Genomic DNA, 22,482 nt, shown 5'->3' with positions numbered 1-22,482 from the left:
GAGGACACTTATAAGATAAATCCCAAGGCTCTTTGCAATGAAAACGTAGCTTCTTCTTTCTCAAATCATTCAAGGTGTCATTATCCAACTTATCTCTTTTTGGCTGAGCATCCTTGTGAAAAGATTTTTTGTCCTTCTCCTTGTCCTTTTTCATATAAGAATCCCTATGCTGAAATTTGCTCCTAAATAAAGAAGGTGCTAAGTCACAAGCCTTTTTAGTGGCCTCCTGTAACGTAGCTGGGTCATGCCCCTTGACCCAACCTCGCAAGGGATCTGAGAGTCCATCCATAAACAACACTACTAACCTCCTCTCTAAAATATCTGTGACCAACATAGTTAACCTCTGAAATTCACTAATATACGTCTCAACTGATCCCCACTGCTTGAGTTGTGCCAACTCCTTAAACTGTAATTCAGGATCCCTGATATCAAATCTCTCTATGAGCTTCTCAGTGAACTCCTCGTAAGATGTGATCTGATTATGTCCCAAGGTTACCATGCCATGGTGCCACCACTCATGCGCCAGTCCATCCAAGTGAATAGCCATATACTTTATAGCCTCCTCCTCAGACATAGGATTCAACTGCAAGTATGTATCTATCTTCTGCACCCAAGCTCGTACAGTCATCTTCCCTGAAGCATCATAATAAGGTAAAGAAAGTTTCCCAACTTTCTTTCTCAGCTCAAGGTTTTGACTTCTTCCTCCTGATCTGGGCATGTGTCTCATCCTCAAGTCCATATAATCTCTGACAAATATCCACCTGAAACTCCGGTCCACTAGCCTCCCAATCCCTCCTGAACTGAACTGATCCTGTAACTCCATAATCTACGGTTCATTAATTGGTTGAACTGGATCTCTGTGTAATGTCCCATTTTTTTTGGAGTTAATTATAAAGTTATCAATTAAAAAAATATATATTACAATGTAACTTTATAAATTAAATAAAAAAATCTTCTAGAGGTTGCTAGATGAAGCGGAGAAAAAATTAAAAAGAAGGCCGACCTATCAAGGAAAAAAGAATAAATAGGCATTGAGGGCCCATTGCCTACCATCGAGATTTATTATTGATTTTTTTTCTTATATGCGTTGTGGAGCCTAGGGTTTCTGCAAGTAGTCACAATTGGCCATTGAAAACGAAAACTCTCAATTGGTACGCAATTTTGAGGGTGTGAGAGATCACCTGAATTATTGCAGCTGTGGGAAGGATATTTCAGTCCTTTCACTTGTGCTTAATTGCTGATTTGGAGTTTCCAGTGGAGTTGCACTTTCACCATATCATCTTCAGCATTCAGTCTCCACCATTTTATCAATCCAGGTTCTTCATTTCAATCTGTAGTTGCAACGAGTTCTCAATTGTATACAGTCAATTAGGGTTTCTCTGTAATGTGCTATGTCATAATGTTTTGGTGCTGAAATTTGCCATATCATTTGTAAAAACATTTGGTTTTCATTGGATGAATACATTGGCACTATTATTTCTTTTATTTCAGCAATATATTTTAGCAGTGTATTAAATTTAGGGTTTTGTTTAGTGGCTTATTGGTACGGGTCATTACAGTGGTATCAGAGCGGTTTCCTGCCAGCCTAATAGGATTACCCAGCCACCATTTAATTTAGTTTACAAAAGAACCAACATAACTGAGAATATGGCTGAGAGACATTCTCAAAGCCCATCCAAAAGTGTGCGAGATGATGAAATTTTACAGTAACAGGAGAGGCTTCTACAGTCAATAGAGGCAAGTACACAGGCAATGATGGTTATGATGCAACATTTGATTGGAGAAAATAGGAGAAATAATCATAATAATGACCAGGATGACAAGAGCATAGCAGGATCACAACATAGGACACGGTCTAGAACAGTTGACAGACCCACACATCCTACATTCAGAGAAGAAACTCCAGCACGCACACCTGATGCTATGGTAACAGATATTGTAGATGAACTCTGACAACCGAGGAATGAGTGGGATTCATTACCAGAATATGTACAGGATGGATGGACATTTGACAGGTACCTGAACTATAGAGCTGCCAAGCAGAAGCAAGTAGATAAACACAGTGAGTTGCAACAGGTCACCAACAAGTTGGTATTACCCACATTTGATGGCAGTGGAAAAATGACTACTCGTGCTTGGATTCATAAGGTGGATACTTTCCTATCTTTGAAGACGATGATAGAATTAGAAGCGCTCAAGTATGCCATTTTACACTTAGATGGGACAGCACATGATTGGTGGACACATGGCATGATCACATTGCAACACAATCAGGTAACCACTTATCAGGAGTTTGTGGATAGATTGATAGAAAGGTTTGATAAAAAAAATCCTGAAGTTTATTTCCGGGAGTTAGCCCAGTTGAGACAGTCAGGAGGCTTAGAACAATTTATCAATGACTTCCAGAAGCTTGCAGTGATGGTGCCTAACATTTCAGAAAGGAGGCTAGTCATTTTATTCACACAGAGATTAACTAAACCACTCAAGGGGTGGGTAAAGGCCTTTGATCCTCCTATATTGCAGGAAGCCATGAAGAAAGCCCGTAGTATGGAACTTGCAGCTCCAGCAAACCGGTTTAGTTCAAAGAGTTCTTCATCATTTAGAGATAACAAAGGGGAATTCAGCAAGGGTAAAGAGAGGGTTAGTGACTCAAAAGACAAGCTAGCTGCACCTTGGGATAAGGAAACACTTAATGACCTGCGTAGGAAGAAGCTATGCTTCTTTTCCAAAGGTCCCTATGAGTTTGGTCATGATTGTCCTATGAAGCCTAAGGGGAAGGCTAACCTAAGGGGAAGGCTAACCGGGTGATGTGGGCTTATTACAAAGGTTCAGATTCAGACATCTCAAAGCACCATGATGAGGATCCTGATGAGGCAAAGGGTGAACAAGAGGTAGATAGTTCTGAGAAAAAAGAGGCTCCAGAGATACATTTACAAAAGGCATGTCTGTCTAGTATTCAAAGAGAGGGATCTTTCAAATTTCGGAGAGTCTTGGCAGGACAAAAGATTATTACTATGTTGGGACAAAAGATTATTACTCTATTGGATACAGGTGCCACGCATAATTTCATTGATGCACGATTTGTGGAGAGGCGTGGACTCATTACTGAGGAGTTTGAGGGACTGAGAGTTAAGGTAGCTAATGGATATATTCTTCGTTGTGATAGGATGGTGCGAGATCTACCTTTGCGCCTGAACAACTATGAGTTTAAGGCAGACTATCATGTGGTCAACATGGGTGACATGGACATAGTACTTGGGATGCAATGGCTACATTCTTTGAAGGAGGTTACCCTGAGATTGGAGGATATGGAGATACAATTCGTGGTGGATGGCAGGACTCATGTGCTGAAGGCTATCCGTAACAGTGATGTCAGGACTATCTCATTTAGGCGGTTGGAGAGATTAGCCAAACATAATAATATAGAGTGGGCCGCAATATGCGCTTTGATGCCTACCCAGGAGGGGCAACATAAGACTGAATATCATCCAGATATTCAGAAATTGAGAATCAAGTATGGGAAGGTATTCAGTGAGATTCCACCAGGCAGGCCACCAGACAGAGGTATTGAGCACATTATCAAGTTGGAGGAAGGTGCTAAGCCTGTCATGATCACACCATACCGGCACCCAAAATGACTCAAAGATGAGATCGAGAGGACCATCAACGAGTTGCTAGCAATGGGACACATTAGACCAAGTAAGTCACCCTTTGCATCTTCTGTCGTTTTGGTAAAAAAGAAGGATGGTACTCTATGAATGTGTATTGATTACAGGGTGTTGAATAAGAGAACTACAAAGAACAAGTATCCCATCCCACACATCGATGAGCTAATAGACGAATTGCATGGGGCTTGTTATTTCACAAAAATTGATTTATGATCAGGCAATCACCAAATCAGAGTTCGAGAGCAGGATATTAAAAAAACTGCTTCTAGATGTCATTACAGGCATTTCGAGTTTGTAGTCATGCCTTTTGGTTTGACTAATGCACCTGCCACTTTTCAGTCCATTATGAACAAGGTCTTCCACCATCAGTTGAGGAAATTTGTGCTAGTGTTCTTTGATGATATTTTGATCTATAGCAGGACATGGCAGGAACATTTAGAGCACTTGGAGACAGTATTAAGCATTTTATAGAGCGAGTCCTTGTATGCCAAGGAGTCCAAATGTGATTTGGGGATGACAGAATTGTTGTATCTTGGACACATCATTAGTGCGGGAGTGCGAATGGATCCTTAAAAGATCCATGCTATTGTTGATTGGCCACCACTAGAGAATCTTACACAGTTAAGAGGGTTCCTTGGTCTATGTGGATTCTATCGCAGGTTTGTTAGTGGCTACTCACGACATGCAGTGCCCATGACAGATTTGTTGAAGAAAGGGGCATTTGTGTGGACTCAGGAGGCACAGGAGTGTTTTATGCTTTTCAAGGAAATAATGACTACATGCCCAATATTAGCATTACCTGATTTCACAAAGCCATTTGAGCTTCAATGTGATGCTTCTAGAGAGGGAGTTGATGTTGTACTCATGCAGGACAAGCATCCTATAGCTTATGAGAGTAGGAAACTCAGAGGGGCTAAGAGATCATTCAGCATATATGATAAGAAGATGTTGGCCATCATGCATGCCTTGGCCAAATTCAGACAGTATCTTGTGGGCAGCAAATTTTGTATTAAAACTGATCATAATAGTTTGAAGCACTTTTTGGGACAGCGGGACCTAAATGATCGTCAACAGAAGTGGGTGAGTAAGTTACAGGCATATGATTTTGATATCACATATGTTAAGGGGACACAAAATATTGTTGCAGATGCTTTATCCCCTAGGCCACACCTCACTTCTATGATTCAGATATCAGAGGATTGGTGACACTTGATTGTAGCAGAATATGCCAAAGACACGTGGGCCTCTGCTATAGTGGAGGGGACAACAATCGACACCAGATACACTCTCATAGATGATTTGATCATTTACAAGAACAGGATTTACTTAGTCCCAGGATCAAAAGTGAAGCAATTGATTTTGAGAGCATTCCATAATTCACCTACAGCAGGCCATCCTGGGTATTTCAAGACTTACAGGTTAATACGGGAACGGTTCACTTAGAAGGGACTTAAGGCTGATGTTTTGCAGTATGTGCGAGTGTCATGTTTGCCAGCAGAACAAACAATAGCACACTTATCCAGCAGGGCTCCTACAGCCACTTCCTATTCCTAACAAGAAGTGGGAGTGCATCTCTATGAATTTTATTACGGGCTTTCCCAGGGCCCAGGGGCGCGCTTGTATCTATGTGGTGGTGGATAGGCTGACAAAATATGCTCACTTCTTTCCTATCGCTACTACATACTCAACAACTCAAGTGGCAGAGGTCTTCTTCAAGGAGATTTTTAGATTACATGGTTTGCCTCGGAGCATTGTGAGTGACAGGGATAGCCGCTTCATGAGTCTTTTTTGGCAGGAGGTATTTCGGTTGTGTGGCACTGAGCTTACACCTAGCACTAGTTATCACCCACAGACCGATGGTCAAACAGAGATTGTAAACAAATGGGTGGAAGGGTATTTGAGGAATTATGTGGCAGATCAACAGCGAGCTTGGGTCAGATGGATATATCTCTGTGAGTATTGTTACAATACTACATATCATATGACTATACAAATGACACCCTTCATGGCACTTTATGGTTATGAGGCACCTAGTTTCTTAGATTTGTTGTTGGGAGACAGTCGAGTACCCCGTGCAGGTGAACTATTACAAGAAAGTAAGGATATAGTTGCTACTCTCAGAGACGACATTGCTAGAGCTCAGAACCAACAAAAGCAGTATGCAGACAAGAAGAGGACTGAGTGTAGTTTTGAGGTAAATGATATGGTTTACCTCATGTTGCAGCCATATAAGCAATCCACTCTCAAGAAGAGTGGTGTAGAGAAACTCAAGCCACGCTATTATGGACCATTTAGGATCATCAAGCGAGTTGGTGAGGTGGCTTATGAGTTGGAGCTTTCCACAGACAGTAGAGTGCACAATGTGTTTCATGTATCACGCCTCAAAAAGGCGTTGGGTCAAAATGTGATGCCTTCTGCAGCATTACCTCCCTTGGATGATGAGGGGAAATTGATCTTAGTGCAGAATCCATTCTAGATAGTAGAGAGAAGCAACTTCGCAGGAGAGTAATCAGAGAGAATCTAGTTAAGTGGAAAGATTTACCTATTGAAGATGCTACTTGAGAGGGAGAAGTGATTTTGCAGCGTCCAACATTAAGATTGCTTGAGGCCAAGCAATTTTAGGAGGGGCGGACCTGTAATGTCCCATTTTTTTTGGAGTTAATTATAAAGTTATCAATTAAAAAAATATATATTACAAGGTAACTTTATAAATTAAATTAAAAAATCTTCTAGAGGTTGCTAGAAGCGGAGAAAAAATTAAAAAGGAGTCCGACCTATCAAGGAAAAAAGAATAAATAGGCATTGAGGGCTCATTGCCTATCTTCAAGATTTATTATTGAATTTTTTTCTTATGTGCGTTGTGGAGCCTAGAGTTTCTGCAAGCAGTCACAATTGGCCATTGAGAACGAAAACTCTCAATTGGTACACAATTTTGAGAGTGTGAGAGATCACCTGAATTATTGCAGCTGTGGGAAGGATATTTCAGTCCTTTCACTTGTGCTTAATTGCTGATTTGGAGTTTCCAGTGGAGTTGCACTTTCGCCATATCATCTTCGGCATTCAGTCTCCACCATTTTATCAATCCAAGTTTTTCATTTCAATCTGTAGTTGCAACGAGTTCTCAATTGTATACAGCCAATTAGGGTTTCTCTGTAATGTGCTATGTCATAATGTTTTGGTGCTGAAATTTGCCATATCATTTGTAAAAACATTTGGTTTTCATTGGATGAATACATTGGCACTATTATTTCTTTTATTTCAGCAATATATTTTAGCAGTGTATTAAATTTAGGATTTGGTTTAGTGGCCTATTGGTACGGGTCATTACACTCTGGGTGGGTAGGTGGGTAAAAGAGATCTCGAGCTTGTTGTTCGAGCTGGGCGTGCAAAATGTCTAAAGTTATCAGCTTCATTCCCATTGTTGCCATGTCCATTATTAATGTTATTCTCAGGACCATTGTTGTTGCCTCGGCCTCCATTATCATTGCCCCTATTGTTGTCGTTTCCCCCATTGTTATTATTTCCATTGTTGGCATCACCTAGATTAATATGGATGCCCATCTCTCTAACCATGAGCTACAACATCATATCCATTCGCCTATTCTACTCCTGTTGCATACGCTGCCCCTCCTCTAATATACCCAGTAACCTGAACATTACATTTTCTTAATCTGGACCGGTATTCTTGCCTCCATCTAATCCTGTATTCCTGTCATCTTGGTCACCCATACTATTGTCTTGTTCAAAGAATATCTCTTTTATGTCTGTATGGTTGGATTGTATATTCCCCTGCACGGATGAACTAGCCTGTTCGCTCTGCAAGTCTGAACTCCTACTTTCTCTTGCTCTGGTATTGCAGAAATTATAAAACCCTTGTCGCATGCTCAAATATAAATGTTGTTTCAAACTCTCTATAAGACCTCCACAGGATGACAGGACTTATAGCTCTGATATTACTGTAATGGGTACCCTTGAAATGCCCAAAAACTAAACCAAATGCTGAAAGAGATTGTGATGTTTTTGCATAGATTTAAACCACATAACATGAACAAAAAAGAATTCATGCAAACTGAAAATTGAACTACTTTTGAAATAATATTAGTTCTCCAACGAATACATAGCAACTCACTAATTACTCCAACATCATCAAATACATAACAAACTGTTCAACTCACTAATTACACCCAATCTGTCTGTAGCTGGAAATGCGTCCAAGCTGTCTGTTATATAATGAGTTGATAGCAATGAACTCCAAAGGCCAAACCCCAAGGGAATGATGTCTAGAATGTTAGAATAGAGGATGACCGTCCTCTAATGCCAAGAACAGAACTGTACATCCAAGTTCCTGTCAAATGCAATTCACCATCATCCGACGCTAAACAATGAAGCTCCCACCTCTATTTATACTTTCCCTTAACCCTTCTAGAAGGAAATAAAATATTAATTAATTACATTTACTAGAAGCTTCCCCCTTCTAATAATTAATGCACTCTCTAGAAACTCCTCCCTTGCAATACAATAATTAATTGTGCTTCTAGAAAATTAAATTACTAGAGACTTCCCCCATTCCTATAATTAATGCACCATCTAGAAGCTTCTCCTTGCAATACAATAATTAATTAAATATAAAGTCACCTTTTAATTTAAATTTATTTAATGACTTTATAAGAAATTAATTTAATCAATTTCCCCTTATTTCTCCTCTTAGCCTTTGGAGAATGTGAAGGCTAAGAACTCCACTTAGTTGCTAAAAGATGAGGACATTACATTACCACCTGTATTCTACAATTTAGTGTTTAACATTCTTTAATTTGCTTTCATTTATATGTTTAATTTTATGAACACTATCCAAGTTGCAAGTTCTTCTGCTGCTAACAGAATTGGAGTACATAGTCCTATATCTAGTTCAGTGAAGCAAGCTGGTTGGGCTCAAAGAAAGTTGAAGACTTGATTTATATTCGTACCAACTTGTGTCTTTTGTCTCCTACGGAGGATGAATACAAGGAAAGGTCAAACAAGCTTTGGGATGTAGCCTTTGAATGTGCAAACTTGGATGCAACAATTCAGAATCTTACTACAATCATAGATGATGATGATGATGATAGCATCATGGTACATGGTGCATCTAGCACAAGTGGAATCATTTTTTGTTCAAATGATCTTGAACTTGCAGCAGTTGGAGATGATGAGAATGTGGATTTTGTTGAGAATCCTTATGATTCTGAATCTAGTTGGTGAATCTTAAGTCTTGACTCTTGATTGATCAACATTGACTTGTGAACAAAGTTTAGATTATGTAGTTCAAATTGCATTTGAATCTTGAACTTGAGCTATTTACTAATTAGATACTTCAATTTGTACATTTGTGTTTGTATATTTATTGCATTTCCTTGCATATAATATATAGAGAGACACATCCAAACACATCCAAAATCAAGAAAAAAATCGTGCATCTACATCCGCAACTTAGATAAAATGTAATATCCCCAAATAAGGATTATAGAAAAACAAAATTACAAAAACTAGGGCATAAGAAGTTTGAAATTATTTTTTGCATATATTAGATTCTATGACAAACTCAGATTTGTAGTTAGATTATTGGTTTGTTTTTTTCTGCCAATATAAGTAAAATTTCTGAATACTACTTAATATGGAAAAGAGCATAAGATCCCTCTGATTCTGTCCAAAAAAATAAGAAATGGATTACAATGATTTTCTCTCATTTTCCAAAGATATAGATGATAAAATATGCAGATTCAGATACCAAAATCTCAGAATTTATCTTCAAACCCTATCTGTCCTTAGAAATGACTTTAAACCCTAGTTGACTTTGTCAAACTCCCAATAAAACGATGTGAGGTCTGATAGACTTTTCCTTTCTATTGATGTGCTCAATGAGGCTCAAAAATATGAAAGCGCATTGCTGAAGACTATCAAAAACCTGACCCTGTAGCTCTGAATTTAACTCCAACTCAGCCTCCAAACAATAATTAATCAACCCAACACTAAACTTTATGTTGAGAAATAATATAATTAGTTTTCCAATCAAAATAACTTTATTCTAAAAATTGCAGGAGTACCTTTATTTCTTAATCAAACCCTTAACCCCTGCAAATTTGTCCCCAAGAGGCAGGATTTTGTCCAACCCTTGTTGATCCTCTGAATGTTTCCATCCTCAGCTTCCACATATATCATCACATCAAATTCAAAAAGCATGCTTGCTACATACCAACAAATCTCCTTTTCAAGTACTCCAACCTCTATCTAGAAGACTAGGCTGCATTTAATTTTTGCAAGTCTCATTATATATTTGTCATAATTGGATAACTTTATTAAATGACTTATTTTTTCTTTCAATTTATGTTATGATTGAATAACTCAATTAAATTCATCCTTTTTGTAATAATATTATTTTTTCAGAGACCTTAATTAAGTCATTTTATAAAAATTTGGGACATTATATAAAAGCATAATTTTATTTAATCTGTAAAAAGAAAAAGCAATGTTCAAGACTACATATTTTAGTTAATAGCTATTGTCATTTGTCAAGTGCTAAATTTTCATCCAATATTGTTTATTTATGGTGAAATATGAAAGGTAATCTTTTTTGAAAATCTAGTGCATAGTGGTCTATCCTTGCTGTCAATCTCCTTTGAACCTTAACCATCTATTAGGTTTAAGATTCTCAACTAGAGACTTTGTTGTGTCTGCCTCTATAATAGATACTAAGTGTTTGGCTTCCTCTCAATGTTTCGGGACATTGATGTTTCTCCTGAATTTCTTTCTTCTCTAAAGACATGGGATAGGACCAAGATAGCCATCTACAGCAACATCGATAGTTCAGTATAGTTACTGCACCAGTCAAGCTTCTAGGTCAGAGGGTGTAATTTTGACAACTAAAAGCTTACAAGCTAAACCCAATGTAGAGAGTTAACACTGCTCAAATGCTCCAAGTCATCCCCCATTTTAGTTTGTAGTGAAGAAGTATAGGGGGAGTTGAGTTCTCTAAATGTGGTTTGGCCTGTCATTTTAATCACCTATAGCTTGAAGCTTCTGATATAACAAATTTTTGTCAAGCTGAGGAAACGTATATTGAAAATTTTGCATGTGCAAAGGATTTTTTTACTATAGTGTTTGAGTTCCTAAAACATAGTGATTTTTTTCTTCATGATCAGGTTTGGGCATGGAGAAAGTGTCTGCTCCCTGTGATGCCATAGTTTCTCAATTTCAATCCTTTAGCAGAAACTTCGAATGCCATGCCAACTTGGATTAGGCTTTCCAATCCCCTTCCAATTTTGGATTGATTCTTGTCTTGTAGCACTTGTTAACTAATCGAGAATCCATCTACAAGTGTGGTGACTTCAGCTTTCTCCCACACAACTTTTGCTCACATTTTGTTTAGGCCAAATATTTCAAAAGATCTCCCAAACAATATTGTACTGAAGTGGAAAGTTGATCATAGAATCAACTCATGGAGTATGAGGGACTGGCATTCCATTGCCAGTAGTGCTTTACTACAGGACGTGTTACCACTGACTTTTCTAGCCTTACAATAAATCTGCCAGCCAAGCTTCATGACAGAGAGGAGCTCTTCCCCACCACATCATTATCGTGGATGCTTAAAAGAAGGCTCATTTTCCCTCAAAAATGTTAGGGTTGTAGCTTCTATTGGATTGATTTTATCATGAGATACCCTGTTGATGGTAAATCATCTTTAAGATAAATATCTTATATATATATTTTAACATATTACATATATGCTTAAAGATGAGTTATACATATGGTTATATATTATTAATATATTAACTAATGATGATTATCTATAGAGACATATCTCTTCATGAGACATGTCTCCTCTCATATTTATGAGTCTTCAAATCTGCATTTGGAAGACATCAATCACATTGACAATGTCATTACATTTGCAGAAAATGATCCATGTTACTTAACATGGTATCAGAGCCAAGTTGCAGATTAAATCGAATTGAAAATAAAGAAATAAGAAAAGAGGAAGGACTAGTGAAATGTATGTGGCTATCGAACATGTTACTAACATTGACATCTTATATCTGAATCAGAGTGCAAGGCAGAAGAGGTCACACTTCATTTCATTGAAAATAGGGAGGAAGATGCATAAAAATAGAAACTTATATATCTGCAAAAGGAATAGAAGACATAAACATCAAGTTCGTCACAGTGCAAGAGAGCAGAGTTTGAACAAGTATATTCAGCGAAAATTAATTTTTTGAAGACAATGGAGTAATGTTTTGGAAAACTGAGTTGGGATCATTCTTTAACTACAATGATAGAAAAGATAATAATTAACATTACTGCTCTGTGTATTATGTGGATTCCATTGTTATGGTTTGGGTATTTGCATCAAACTTTACTGTGCGATTGTCTTTCCTCGTGATTGGACGACCATCTATGCTCATACTTTCTAATGATTGGCCTGGTGTTAAGACTGATAAAGAATCCAGGGGTTACCTTGTAGAATTCCAATCACCCCCTTCTCTGCAAACACACAAATCTCATATGAAATGTTAAAAGAGATGTCGAATTCTACATTGGCCGTTGCAAAATTCCAAATCAACCGCCAATGAGATCAAGCAGAAAAATTAAAGAACAATGAAATGAGTCCCAAAACATTAAATCACACACCCACCAGTGGTTCGGATGCAACACATAGGAAGGTTCACCATTGAGAATATTAATTGAAAGAGAATGAATAAATGTGGTTGACATCGAACACCAAAGGAACCCATTCATTGATAAGGATTCATTTACTATTCGTCGTGGAGGCATGCACCAAACAAGAGATTAAAATCACGAAGTTAGTGGCAGCAAATTTGAAGCAATCAAAAATCCATATTACCGCTGGAGGAATATTGCTGGACCCACCTATAGGTGCACACATAATGAGATTGGTGTGCGAATAGAGAGACCACTTTGAAGTGGAACAACAAGTTAGAAGTACGTACGTGGCACGATGATCCTACCAACTTCTTGGGAAAGGCATGGTTCACGCATACGAGGAAACCACTCCAAATAGAAAAGGGGTATGTTGCTTGTATATTATTATATTATAATATTATAGTTCTAAATGCAAGATCTAATATTGTTCATAGATATAATTAGAAATGAGAATAGGATTAAATATATATAAGAGGAGATGTGCAATTAAAGTCACTAACAATTCTTAGTTGGAATTGGTGATACCACTTTTAAGAAATATAATAAATTCTATACATTGTTGGGACAGGAAATAATACTTTACAATATATTTCTAATATTTATCTTAATATATATGTTCGATATTAAAATAGAGCTAATCTCTAATTACAAATAGTTTCTGAAAATATATTCATTTAATATGTAAATTAAGGATCAAAAGATATAGATATTTATCTATTAGAATGATCTTATATCATTTTGCAAAATTATCCTTGAATATTATGTTAGTCTCTCACTTGTTACTCTTTTATTTTCAATTAGAGCTACGTGCCTTGATCTTTTCCTCTGAGAATGTTATTGCAAGAAGAGGGAAGTTGAGACTCAGAGGGAGTCTAACATTTCATTAGAGGCAAACTTAAAAGAGAGGGATAAGATAAACGATATGATTCAACCTTTACTGATTCAGAGGGAGTAAACCATATTGGGATACATTCTCCAGTGATCATTAACTTGTAGTGGTCAAGAGGACTATAATTCATGCAACTATGTGATTTTAATGGGCCTACCTCCTGTGTACATCATGAGGAAGTCTAAAAGTATATGTGTGCAATGTGAAAAATTTTAAGAATCGTGGATGAGTTTAAGAAAATGGAAGGACATGTTTGATTCTACTATTAAGCTTAATGCATGTTTGGAGCTTCAATGGATGAAAAAAGCAAGTTGGAACTTAGAAGGAAGTCATTAAATTTGATGTGATGCAAAAGTGTTCAAAGATATAAGAGTGGGAATTTTACATTGTGATGGGGGAATAATAACCAATGTTTCATTCCCACTTGGACCATCTTTAATAAGGAGATGTTCCATGTCCCTCATAAGTACTCGTTTGAGGATGTTCTTGTGGGTAAAGAAGGTTGGTACTTCACACATGCTACCAAATATTGTGTAGATGAGAATTCATTAGTCATTTGATGATCAGGATAAAGTGAAGTGAATATTTTTAATGATTGAGATTATGAGTATACTTCTACATTAAGAGGAAGTATGACACTTCTTCGAAAGTAACACAGGAGCTTAGAAGATTAATATAAGATTCAGAGTGAGTTCGATAGGCATCCTTGGTTTCTGACGAAGTAACTATAGGACCTGACTTCCCAGGATCATTGTTCAGAAGAAGAGACTTTGAGATGTAATCCCTTGTGGATGATATGTTCTCTATGAGGAGAAGTTCTAAGTGAAATTCCTTGTAATGTTCTCTTCTCTATAAGAGAGAAGTCTGAGGTGAAAATCCTTGTTCCACCCTCTAGTCATAGCTATGGTGGTTCATGGTGGTTCATTGTGAATATCATGTAAGTCACTACATGATGTTGTTATGACATGTAATGAAAGGTGATAGTCCTTCATTGACATATATAAACAAAAGGTAACCATTATAAATGACGATCTTATAAATGGTAGACCTGTTATCATGACAGACTTCATTAAATTATTGTCCCAGAGTGTTGGGGATCATGATAATAAACAAACAAAAGGTAATCATTGTAAGGTGACAATCTTATAAATGGTAGACCTATTATCATGGTTCTTTGGGCCAGATTTTGTCGAACACCATGATAACCAACTTGTTGTCAGATCTTGCGTGGTTCTTTGGGTCAAATCTTGCCAAACACCATATAGACCACACTTAAAGGTGGTGTTTTTAAAGTTATGGAAATTGCTTCAATTGTGTGTTATGAAAGGTGAGAAATTTAGCCTCATAGTGAATTGAATATCATACTGAGATGATATCTCTTCTTATTCTTGAGAGCATAATGTGTTCTATAATTCCTCCCTAGCTAAGAGGGAGTGTTAAGGTTGTAGCTTCTATCAGATTGATTTTATCATGAGATACCTTGTTGATGGTAAATCATCTTTAAGATAAATATCTTATTATCTTATATATCATGAATGGTTTAAAGAAGGCCCATTTTCCCTCAAAGACCCCACAAGTTCTCTGATGTTTTAGAACCCCAAAATGGTGCTCCCTTAATCCCTTCTTTGTCTTTTGAAAGTCTTAGGAAAAGCCGCATTTGGTCGATATGAATCTGCACATGCAGCACAATCTCAAGTGATCCCTTCTTCCTCTGCTGATAGGTTAAATCTGAAAGCTCCAAAGTCGGATGAAGTTTTTCTTTAAGTTCCATTTAGCACATGCAGTAGAGAAAGCAAGCAGAACCCCAATAGATCCTGTCCAGCCTCTTGTTCATTTGAACAAGGAATGTACTCCATGTGAGGAGAAGCCTCTTATGTCAATAAAGAAGTATGATTTGGAATTTTCAGAAGGTGTGAATTAACAATGGTTTCCAAATTCTGCCAAAACAAAGAAAATAAAGTCTCAGATGCTTCAATGTGTTAGTAAGAGCTCGGAAGGCTCTCTGTTGCAGTCCTTATCCAGCTTTATGCTTTATCATGCTTATTCAGGGGAGGGAGGATTATTTTTAAATTATACTTCTGGAGGTTTTATGTTTCTCTTTCCAAAACTTGTGCACATGCAATTATATTAGACAAGTACCCACAGGAAGTCTTACACATTGCAATAAGTGATATAAAAGATAATTTAGAAATCATAAGAATATATGCCATTGTGATAAAAACGCACATTGAAAATTCCTATTAATGAACATTATATACTAACCATCACAACCACCAATGTGCGTGCCTCCAATGAATACGTTTGGGACAGTTCTTTGTCCTGTCCATTCTTTCAAAGCTGCCTGTATATCTGGACCATCACCTGCATAAGTGAAATTTAAAAAACAGTACCATAAATCAAACACATATCACCAATGCTCAAGATAAATTATTAAAAGAAATTTACCCGAATGCATTAAATGGCTTTTAATATTCTATAATGGAAATACTCCAACACATTAACTAACAACAACATAAATGGCAGCCAAACAATATTTTAATTTCAAAGAAATGCCAGCGGTAAAAACAATTAAATTACAATGATACAATTCAATAAGCATGCATGTTTCAATATGACCAAACACGTAATGTAAACAATAGAAGCCACTCCTTCACCTAATGGAGATTCATTATAGTCATCAACTAAAGAATCAATGACCACATTACTATGGAAACACAAAGATCTGCAGCTCTTTACATTTGTCATGCTGAATGATGCCATGACATATGGATAATCTCTCTTGCTAAGAGCGGGTGTTGAAGTTCTAGTACCAGCGAGATTAATTATTCATACATGCATATTCTGTTATTGTATTCTTAGGTGCTATTATCATCTTCAACGGAGACTCTATCTTGTCTATGGTTGCTATACTATTCATTCTCTATGTACCTAGTTTGGAGTTGTGATGGCTATTGTTTTTTACAGTTTGGCCGTTGTATTGTATTCCTCCTGTGTCCATCACCGCACACTGGATGGTGTAATTATGTTTGACGTTGAGTGATATGAACTTATCGTGGACCTCTATCAATTGCATCGACCCTTCTTCCTCCAAGGATTATGGGTGTTCTTTATGTTCAATAAATATGAGTTGACGTGGCACAGATATGAGATGACATGACGCGGTAATGATATGACTTAGTATCATCGGGCTATGTGCATCACAGAGTTAGCTGTATTTTGCTGGCATCAATTGATTTGGATTTGTCTCCCATTATCATCAATGTTATTGTTTCATATAAAAGGTGGATTAAAGTAAGAGACGGTGTGTCCCTTATTATTCCAAACGGCTTGAGGTGAAACATATTTGTCCTATTTGTCACCAATAATTAAGAAGGTTCATCGGGTTTTTTAATTCTGAAGAATTTATCATTCTCGCTGGCAGTGTTGATGTGACGAACATCCTTTCCTTCCTTGGTAGTGTTGTTTTCATATTAAAGATTTGATAAGTGTAAAAGAACGTATGACTGTTGAGATGGATTGACATTCTTGTAACTACTGTTGTTTGTTGATTATGCCGGATGAGATGACATGTGGGCTGCTTACAATTTATGTATTGCTGGGCCATGCTGTGTATGGGAAGAGAATATAGTGTGCCGTGATTATCACGAATGCAAGTTCGACACTATCATTGCAGAGGGAATGTCATTATTGAATCGGCTTCTTATGTTTCTGCTTCAGCTTTTGGGACCACCATGTCTATTCAGACTGTAGTGCCTTTGTTTATTGTTGCATATTGGTTCAAACTTCAGACTGTGTTGCATGATCTGTCACTTATTCATTGTAATCTGTGAGATTCTTTTATGTTGTTCAGATAGAGGAGACTAGCAGGCTATGCTAGAGCTGCTAAAAGTCTTCCATTATTGATTGTTAAGCATTAACAATATTGTTTAAATGATCGTCTGATTTGGCTTGAGAACATTGTACTCAGTGTTTGAGTATTCAATAAAGGATCTATTTTTTAGGTGTGGTTGGGTTTTTCCCTCAAGTGGAGGATTTTCCCAGGGTAAATACTAATGCAATCTGTTCTTTTCTGTAGTTTGAGTTTTGTTTAATGAATTACTGTATTCTGATTCAAAATTTGAACACAATTTACTCAAGTTTTCATAGTTTTTCTAGGGTGTCGGATCTAGTAAAATCTAAAATTTCGATCTAATAAATGTTTCCGCATTATCAAAATCTATATATTTTGTTTCATTAAATTGATGACCAAAGTAGGACATTTGTATATTTCCTCCAGAGTAAATCTAAAGTCTTTAATCCATGTAAGGAGTTTAAGGCCTAGGCTGAAAATTAGACTTGTAAAAAAATTATGCATTTGAGAAGGACAATAATGGTGATTTTGTTCTTGACAAGTTCAATATATAGAATTGAAAGACATAAGACAAGTCCATGCACTTTTGAACAAAATAGAGCTATAGAAAGGAATCAGGATAAATAGGATGTTAATGGAGAGGGCTGAGTTGCTTAGAGATGTCGGCCTTAATTAAAAGTTTTGTGCTGAAGTTGGAGCCATTGCTTGCTATCTCTTAAACAAACCTCCTACATCAACAATTGTTGATAAGATGGTGCAATTAAGAAAGAAGCCTTCTATGAGACATCTCCAAGAATTTGGTTGCAAGGCATATGCATGTGCTTAGTGAGAAAAGTTCAAAGTTGGAGATATCAAGGGGCACAAATTTATCTTCATTGGTTATGACCTCAATGTTAAGGGGTACAAACTTTGAGATCCAATGACCAAGATGTTTCTTTACAATAGAAGTGTAATTTTCAGAGAGATAAAAATTTTCTGTTGAGTTGTAGCAAAAGAAAAAAGAGAAAGAAAAGTAGATAGTTCAAATTGCACCTAATATGATGAAAGATGAACTACGTAATCTTGATGGACCTGATGATGATGAGAACTCTAGCAGCTCTAAATATTCTAAAGAACCTCACACTTAAGCATTGATAAAGTGTACAAGAGTTAGGTAGCAATTGAGAAGGTTTCGACGTTACCAGTTGGACTCTAGTATATTTTTTCTTTCATCGATAACACTGATAAATGTAGGACTGTTGGAAAAGCAGTGTATGAATGATATAGATTCTTGGATGGGATTCATGGAAAAAGAAATGGCTTCTTTGATACCTAAGTGTTGAGTTTGAAACTTCAGAGGTCCAAGTCTAATCATTGTGTTTACCATAAAATTGATAATGATCCCATTCTCATTATTGTACTACATGTAGATAATATGGTGTTCTATGGGAATGGAAAATATATAGTTTGTGACTTGAAGCCTCAATTATCAACACAGCTTGAGATGAAAGATCTAGGTGCACCTAAAGACATTCAAGTATTGGACATTAGAAACTACCAAGCCAACATTAGTATTTGGTTAAGCTAGAGCAAGTACATGAACTTAGTGTTGAAGATATTCACCATGACAACTTGCAAACTCTTGGTAGTTCCTATCTTGCAAGGAATGAAGTAATCTATGGAGGATTCTCCAAAATCTCCTGCTGCAATGGAGGACATGACCAGAGTACTGTATGCGAGTGTTGGTAGTTTGATGTAAACCATGGTCTCTCAAGGCTAAACATTGCCCAAGCAATAGGAGTCCTAGGTCAATTCATGTCCAATCCTAAATGAGTACATTGGGATGCAATTAAAAAAGTGCTGCAATACATGCAGGGTACTTCTGAGTATTCCCATTTCATAGTTATCCTACTAGACATATACATTCAGTTTGTAGTTATGAATATGTGGATTCAAAATGAGCGGCCAACATTGAGAGCAAAATTTCTACTGATGGATATGCATTCACAATGTTTGATGGTGGGATTAGTTAGATGAGTAAGTGGCTGGTTATAGTCACTTTGTCCCCAACTGAAGTGGAGTATATGCCGACTACTCATGCTTGTAAGGAATCCATTTGGCTTAGATGTGCATGTTATGATTTTGGGTTTAATACAAGGATCATTACCATCTACAATAATAAATAGGGTAGACAATCCTACTTTCCATACCTGAACAAACCATGTTGATTGTAATGGCCCCACTATTAGGATTAGCTTGGGGTAAATATTATCTACAAAATAAATGCCAGATTTAAACAATAACAAGTCTAAATATACTATTCTACCCTCTATCTTAACCCCAAACCTTAAAGACATCTCCAAATTAAATTTAATAACCCTCTTGAGGATCTTCGGATCCTGAACGATATATCATCGATTCTAGTACCATCCTTGGTTATTTAAGTTGGAGATCAAGGGGCACAAATTTATCTTCATTGGTTATGACCTCAATGTTAAGGGGTACGAACTTTGAGATCCAATGACCAAGATGGTCCTTTACAATAGAAGTGTAATTTTCAGAGAGATAAAAATTTGATGTTGAATTGTAGCAAAAGAAAAAAGAGAAAGAAAAGTAGGTAGTTCCAATTGCACCTGATATGATGAAAGATGAACTACATAATCTTGATGGACCTGATGATGATGAGAACTCTAGCAGCTCTAAATATTCTAAAGAACCTCACCCTTAGGCGTTGATAAAGTGGACAAGAGTTAGGTAGCAATTGAGAAGGTTTCGATGTTACCAGTTGGACTCTAGTATATTTTTCTTTCATCGATAACATTGATAAATGTAGGACTGTTGGAAAAGCAATGTGTATGAATGATATAGATTCTTGGATGGGATTCATGGAAAAAAAAAAGGGCTATTTGATACCTAAGTGTTTAGTTTGAAACTTTAGAGGTCCAAGTTTAATCATTGTGTTTACTATAAAATTGATAATGATCCCATTCTCATTATCGTATTATATGTAGATGATATGGTGTTTTCTGGTTATGGAAAATATATAGTTTGGGACTTGAAGCCTCAATTATCAACACAGATTGAGATGAAAGATCTAGGTGCACCTAAAGACATTCAAGTATTGGACATTAGAAACTACAAAGCCAACATTAATATTTGGTTAAGCTAAAGCAAGTACATGAACTTAGTGTTGAAGATATTCACCATGACAACTTGCAAACCCTTGGTAGTTCCTATCTTGCAAGGAATGAAGTAATCTATGGAGGATTCTCCAAAATCTCCTGCTGCAATGGAGGACATGATCAGAGTACCATATGCAAGTGTTGTTGGTAGTTTGATGTAAACCATGGTCTCTCAAGGCTAAACATTGCCCAAGCAATAGGAGTCGTAGGTTAATTCATGTCCAATCCTAAATGAGTACATTGGGATGCAATTAAAAAAGTGCTGCAATACATGCAGGGTACTTCTGAGTATTCCCATTTCATAGTTATCCTACTCGACATATACATTTAGTTTGTAGTTGTGAATATGTGGATTCAGAATGGGTGGCCAACATTGAGAGTAAAATTTCTACTGATGGATATGCGTTCACAATGTTTGATGGTGTTATTAGTTAGATGAGTAAGTGGCTGGTTATAGTCACTTTGTCCACAACTGAAGTGGAGTATATGTCGACTACTCATGCTTGTAAGGAATCCATTTGGCTTAGATGTGCATGTTATGATTTTGGGTTTAATACAAGGATCATTACCATCTACAATAACAAATAGAGTAGACAATCCTACTTTCCATACACGAACAAAGCATGTCGATTGTAATGGCCCCACTATTAGGATTAGCTTGGGGTAAATATTATCTACAAAATAAATCCCAGATTTAAACAATAACAAGTCTAAATATACTATTCTACCCCCTATCTTAACCCCAAACCTTTAAGACGTCTCCAAATTAAAATTAATAACCCTCTTGAGGATCTTCAGGTCCTGAACGATATATCATTGATTCTAGTACCATCCTTGGTTATTTTTCCATCTTCTCTAGAGTGTTGCCTCTAAGGTTCTTCCTTGGAGAGGTAGCCTCTATCCAAGGCCCTTATCACATATGTACATGTTGACATCAATAAAATATTCCAGCCATAATATCTTCCTCTTCTAGCCATTTATATAGGGGTTAAATTGACATTTCACACTAACAATAATAGCCACTTATATGAAGGTTATACTAACCTCCTGCACTGGCACTAAGTGGTATCATTCTCATCTAGCCATTTATTTGGGGATTGTTATGTGCCCTTGCACTGGCACTATAAGCCATTTATACAAAGGATATACTAATCTTGACATTCCACATTGACAATATTAGCCATTTATATGAAGGTTATACTGACCCCCTACACTGACACTAAGTGGTATCATTCTCATCTAGCCATTTATATGAGGATTGTTATGTGCCCTCGCACTAGAACTATTAGCCATTTATACGAAGGATATACTAATCTCCCACACTAGCACTATGAAATTCCATTTATCCCAACTTAGCCATTTATATAGGGATGACCCCAATCTCTATACTGGCACTTATTTATATAGAGTTTAGCACGATCCCTACACTAGTACTATGAGTGTTTGTCAATTACTTCCCCCATAAGGAGTTATACTATTTCTTATAGAATACCAATTAATTAGTTATATTTAATAAACATAATCTCAAATCATTAAATATCATTCTTTTGAATTGATGTAAATTTCCACATACACACACATATATATTCATTTCCCGACTGATTACATTTGTACACCTTACTAATCAAGGGAAAGAATTCATATTTAAGAAAATATTAATTAATACATCTTATTAATAGTATAAATAACCTCATAATCTTATCTATTAAGCTTATTAATCATATAATGAATCTTGTGATTAATCTTATTAATATTAATTAATACATTTTATTAACTATATTAGTTAGTCTTATCCCTTCGATTCTTATATTTTAGAAAATAAACTTAGAGAGAATGATGTACATACCTCTTTATAAAGGGGAGTCTCCTTATTATATTTATTTGACTTACTCATTTCCTTATGGTATATCTAATAATGCTGATATTTAATTTAAGGCTTACGTCAGATGTCTTCCATTTTGTTTCATTCACACTTCCTCCTCATTTTTGGCTTCCCTTATTATTATACTACAGGTGCCTTATATTTTTCTTATATACCCCTTGTCTTCCAAGTTGTAGGAATTGAGAGTGCTTGACTTGTTTTGACACCTTTTGTAGATTCTCCTTCCTATCTTTATTTAATCATAAATGCAAACCGCATCCCTTGCTTTGAAATCTTCAATATGTGTATTTCCTTATCTTCTTCTGTAATGTAATCATGTTTGTGCTCCTACATATATC

The 22,482-nt window shown here is 36.5% G+C and overlaps 1 protein-coding gene across 1 annotated transcript in view; it reads right to left on the bottom strand.

Annotated features, from left to right (window-relative positions):
• The window catches only part of LOC149562275 (glutaredoxin-like), a 61,824-nt gene that overhangs the window by 8,569 nt on the left and 30,773 nt on the right, over positions 1 to 22,482 (bottom strand). Inside the window, exon 3 of the mRNA XM_089825804.1 lies at positions 15,514 to 15,612. Within this exon, the coding sequence (XP_089681930.1) occupies positions 15,514 to 15,612 (99 nt within the window). The remainder of the gene's footprint in view (positions 1 to 15,513; positions 15,613 to 22,482) is intronic.

The sequence above is a fragment of the Cupressus sempervirens genome, chromosome 4 (genome assembly GCF_028749045.1).
Source record: "Cupressus sempervirens isolate cs-2001-9-10 chromosome 4, ASM2874904v1, whole genome shotgun sequence".
Classification (NCBI taxonomy): domain Eukaryota; kingdom Viridiplantae; phylum Streptophyta; class Pinopsida; order Cupressales; family Cupressaceae; genus Cupressus; species Cupressus sempervirens.
Note: the sequence above shows the minus strand (reverse complement) of the source record. Positions and strands in the feature narration are given on the sequence as shown.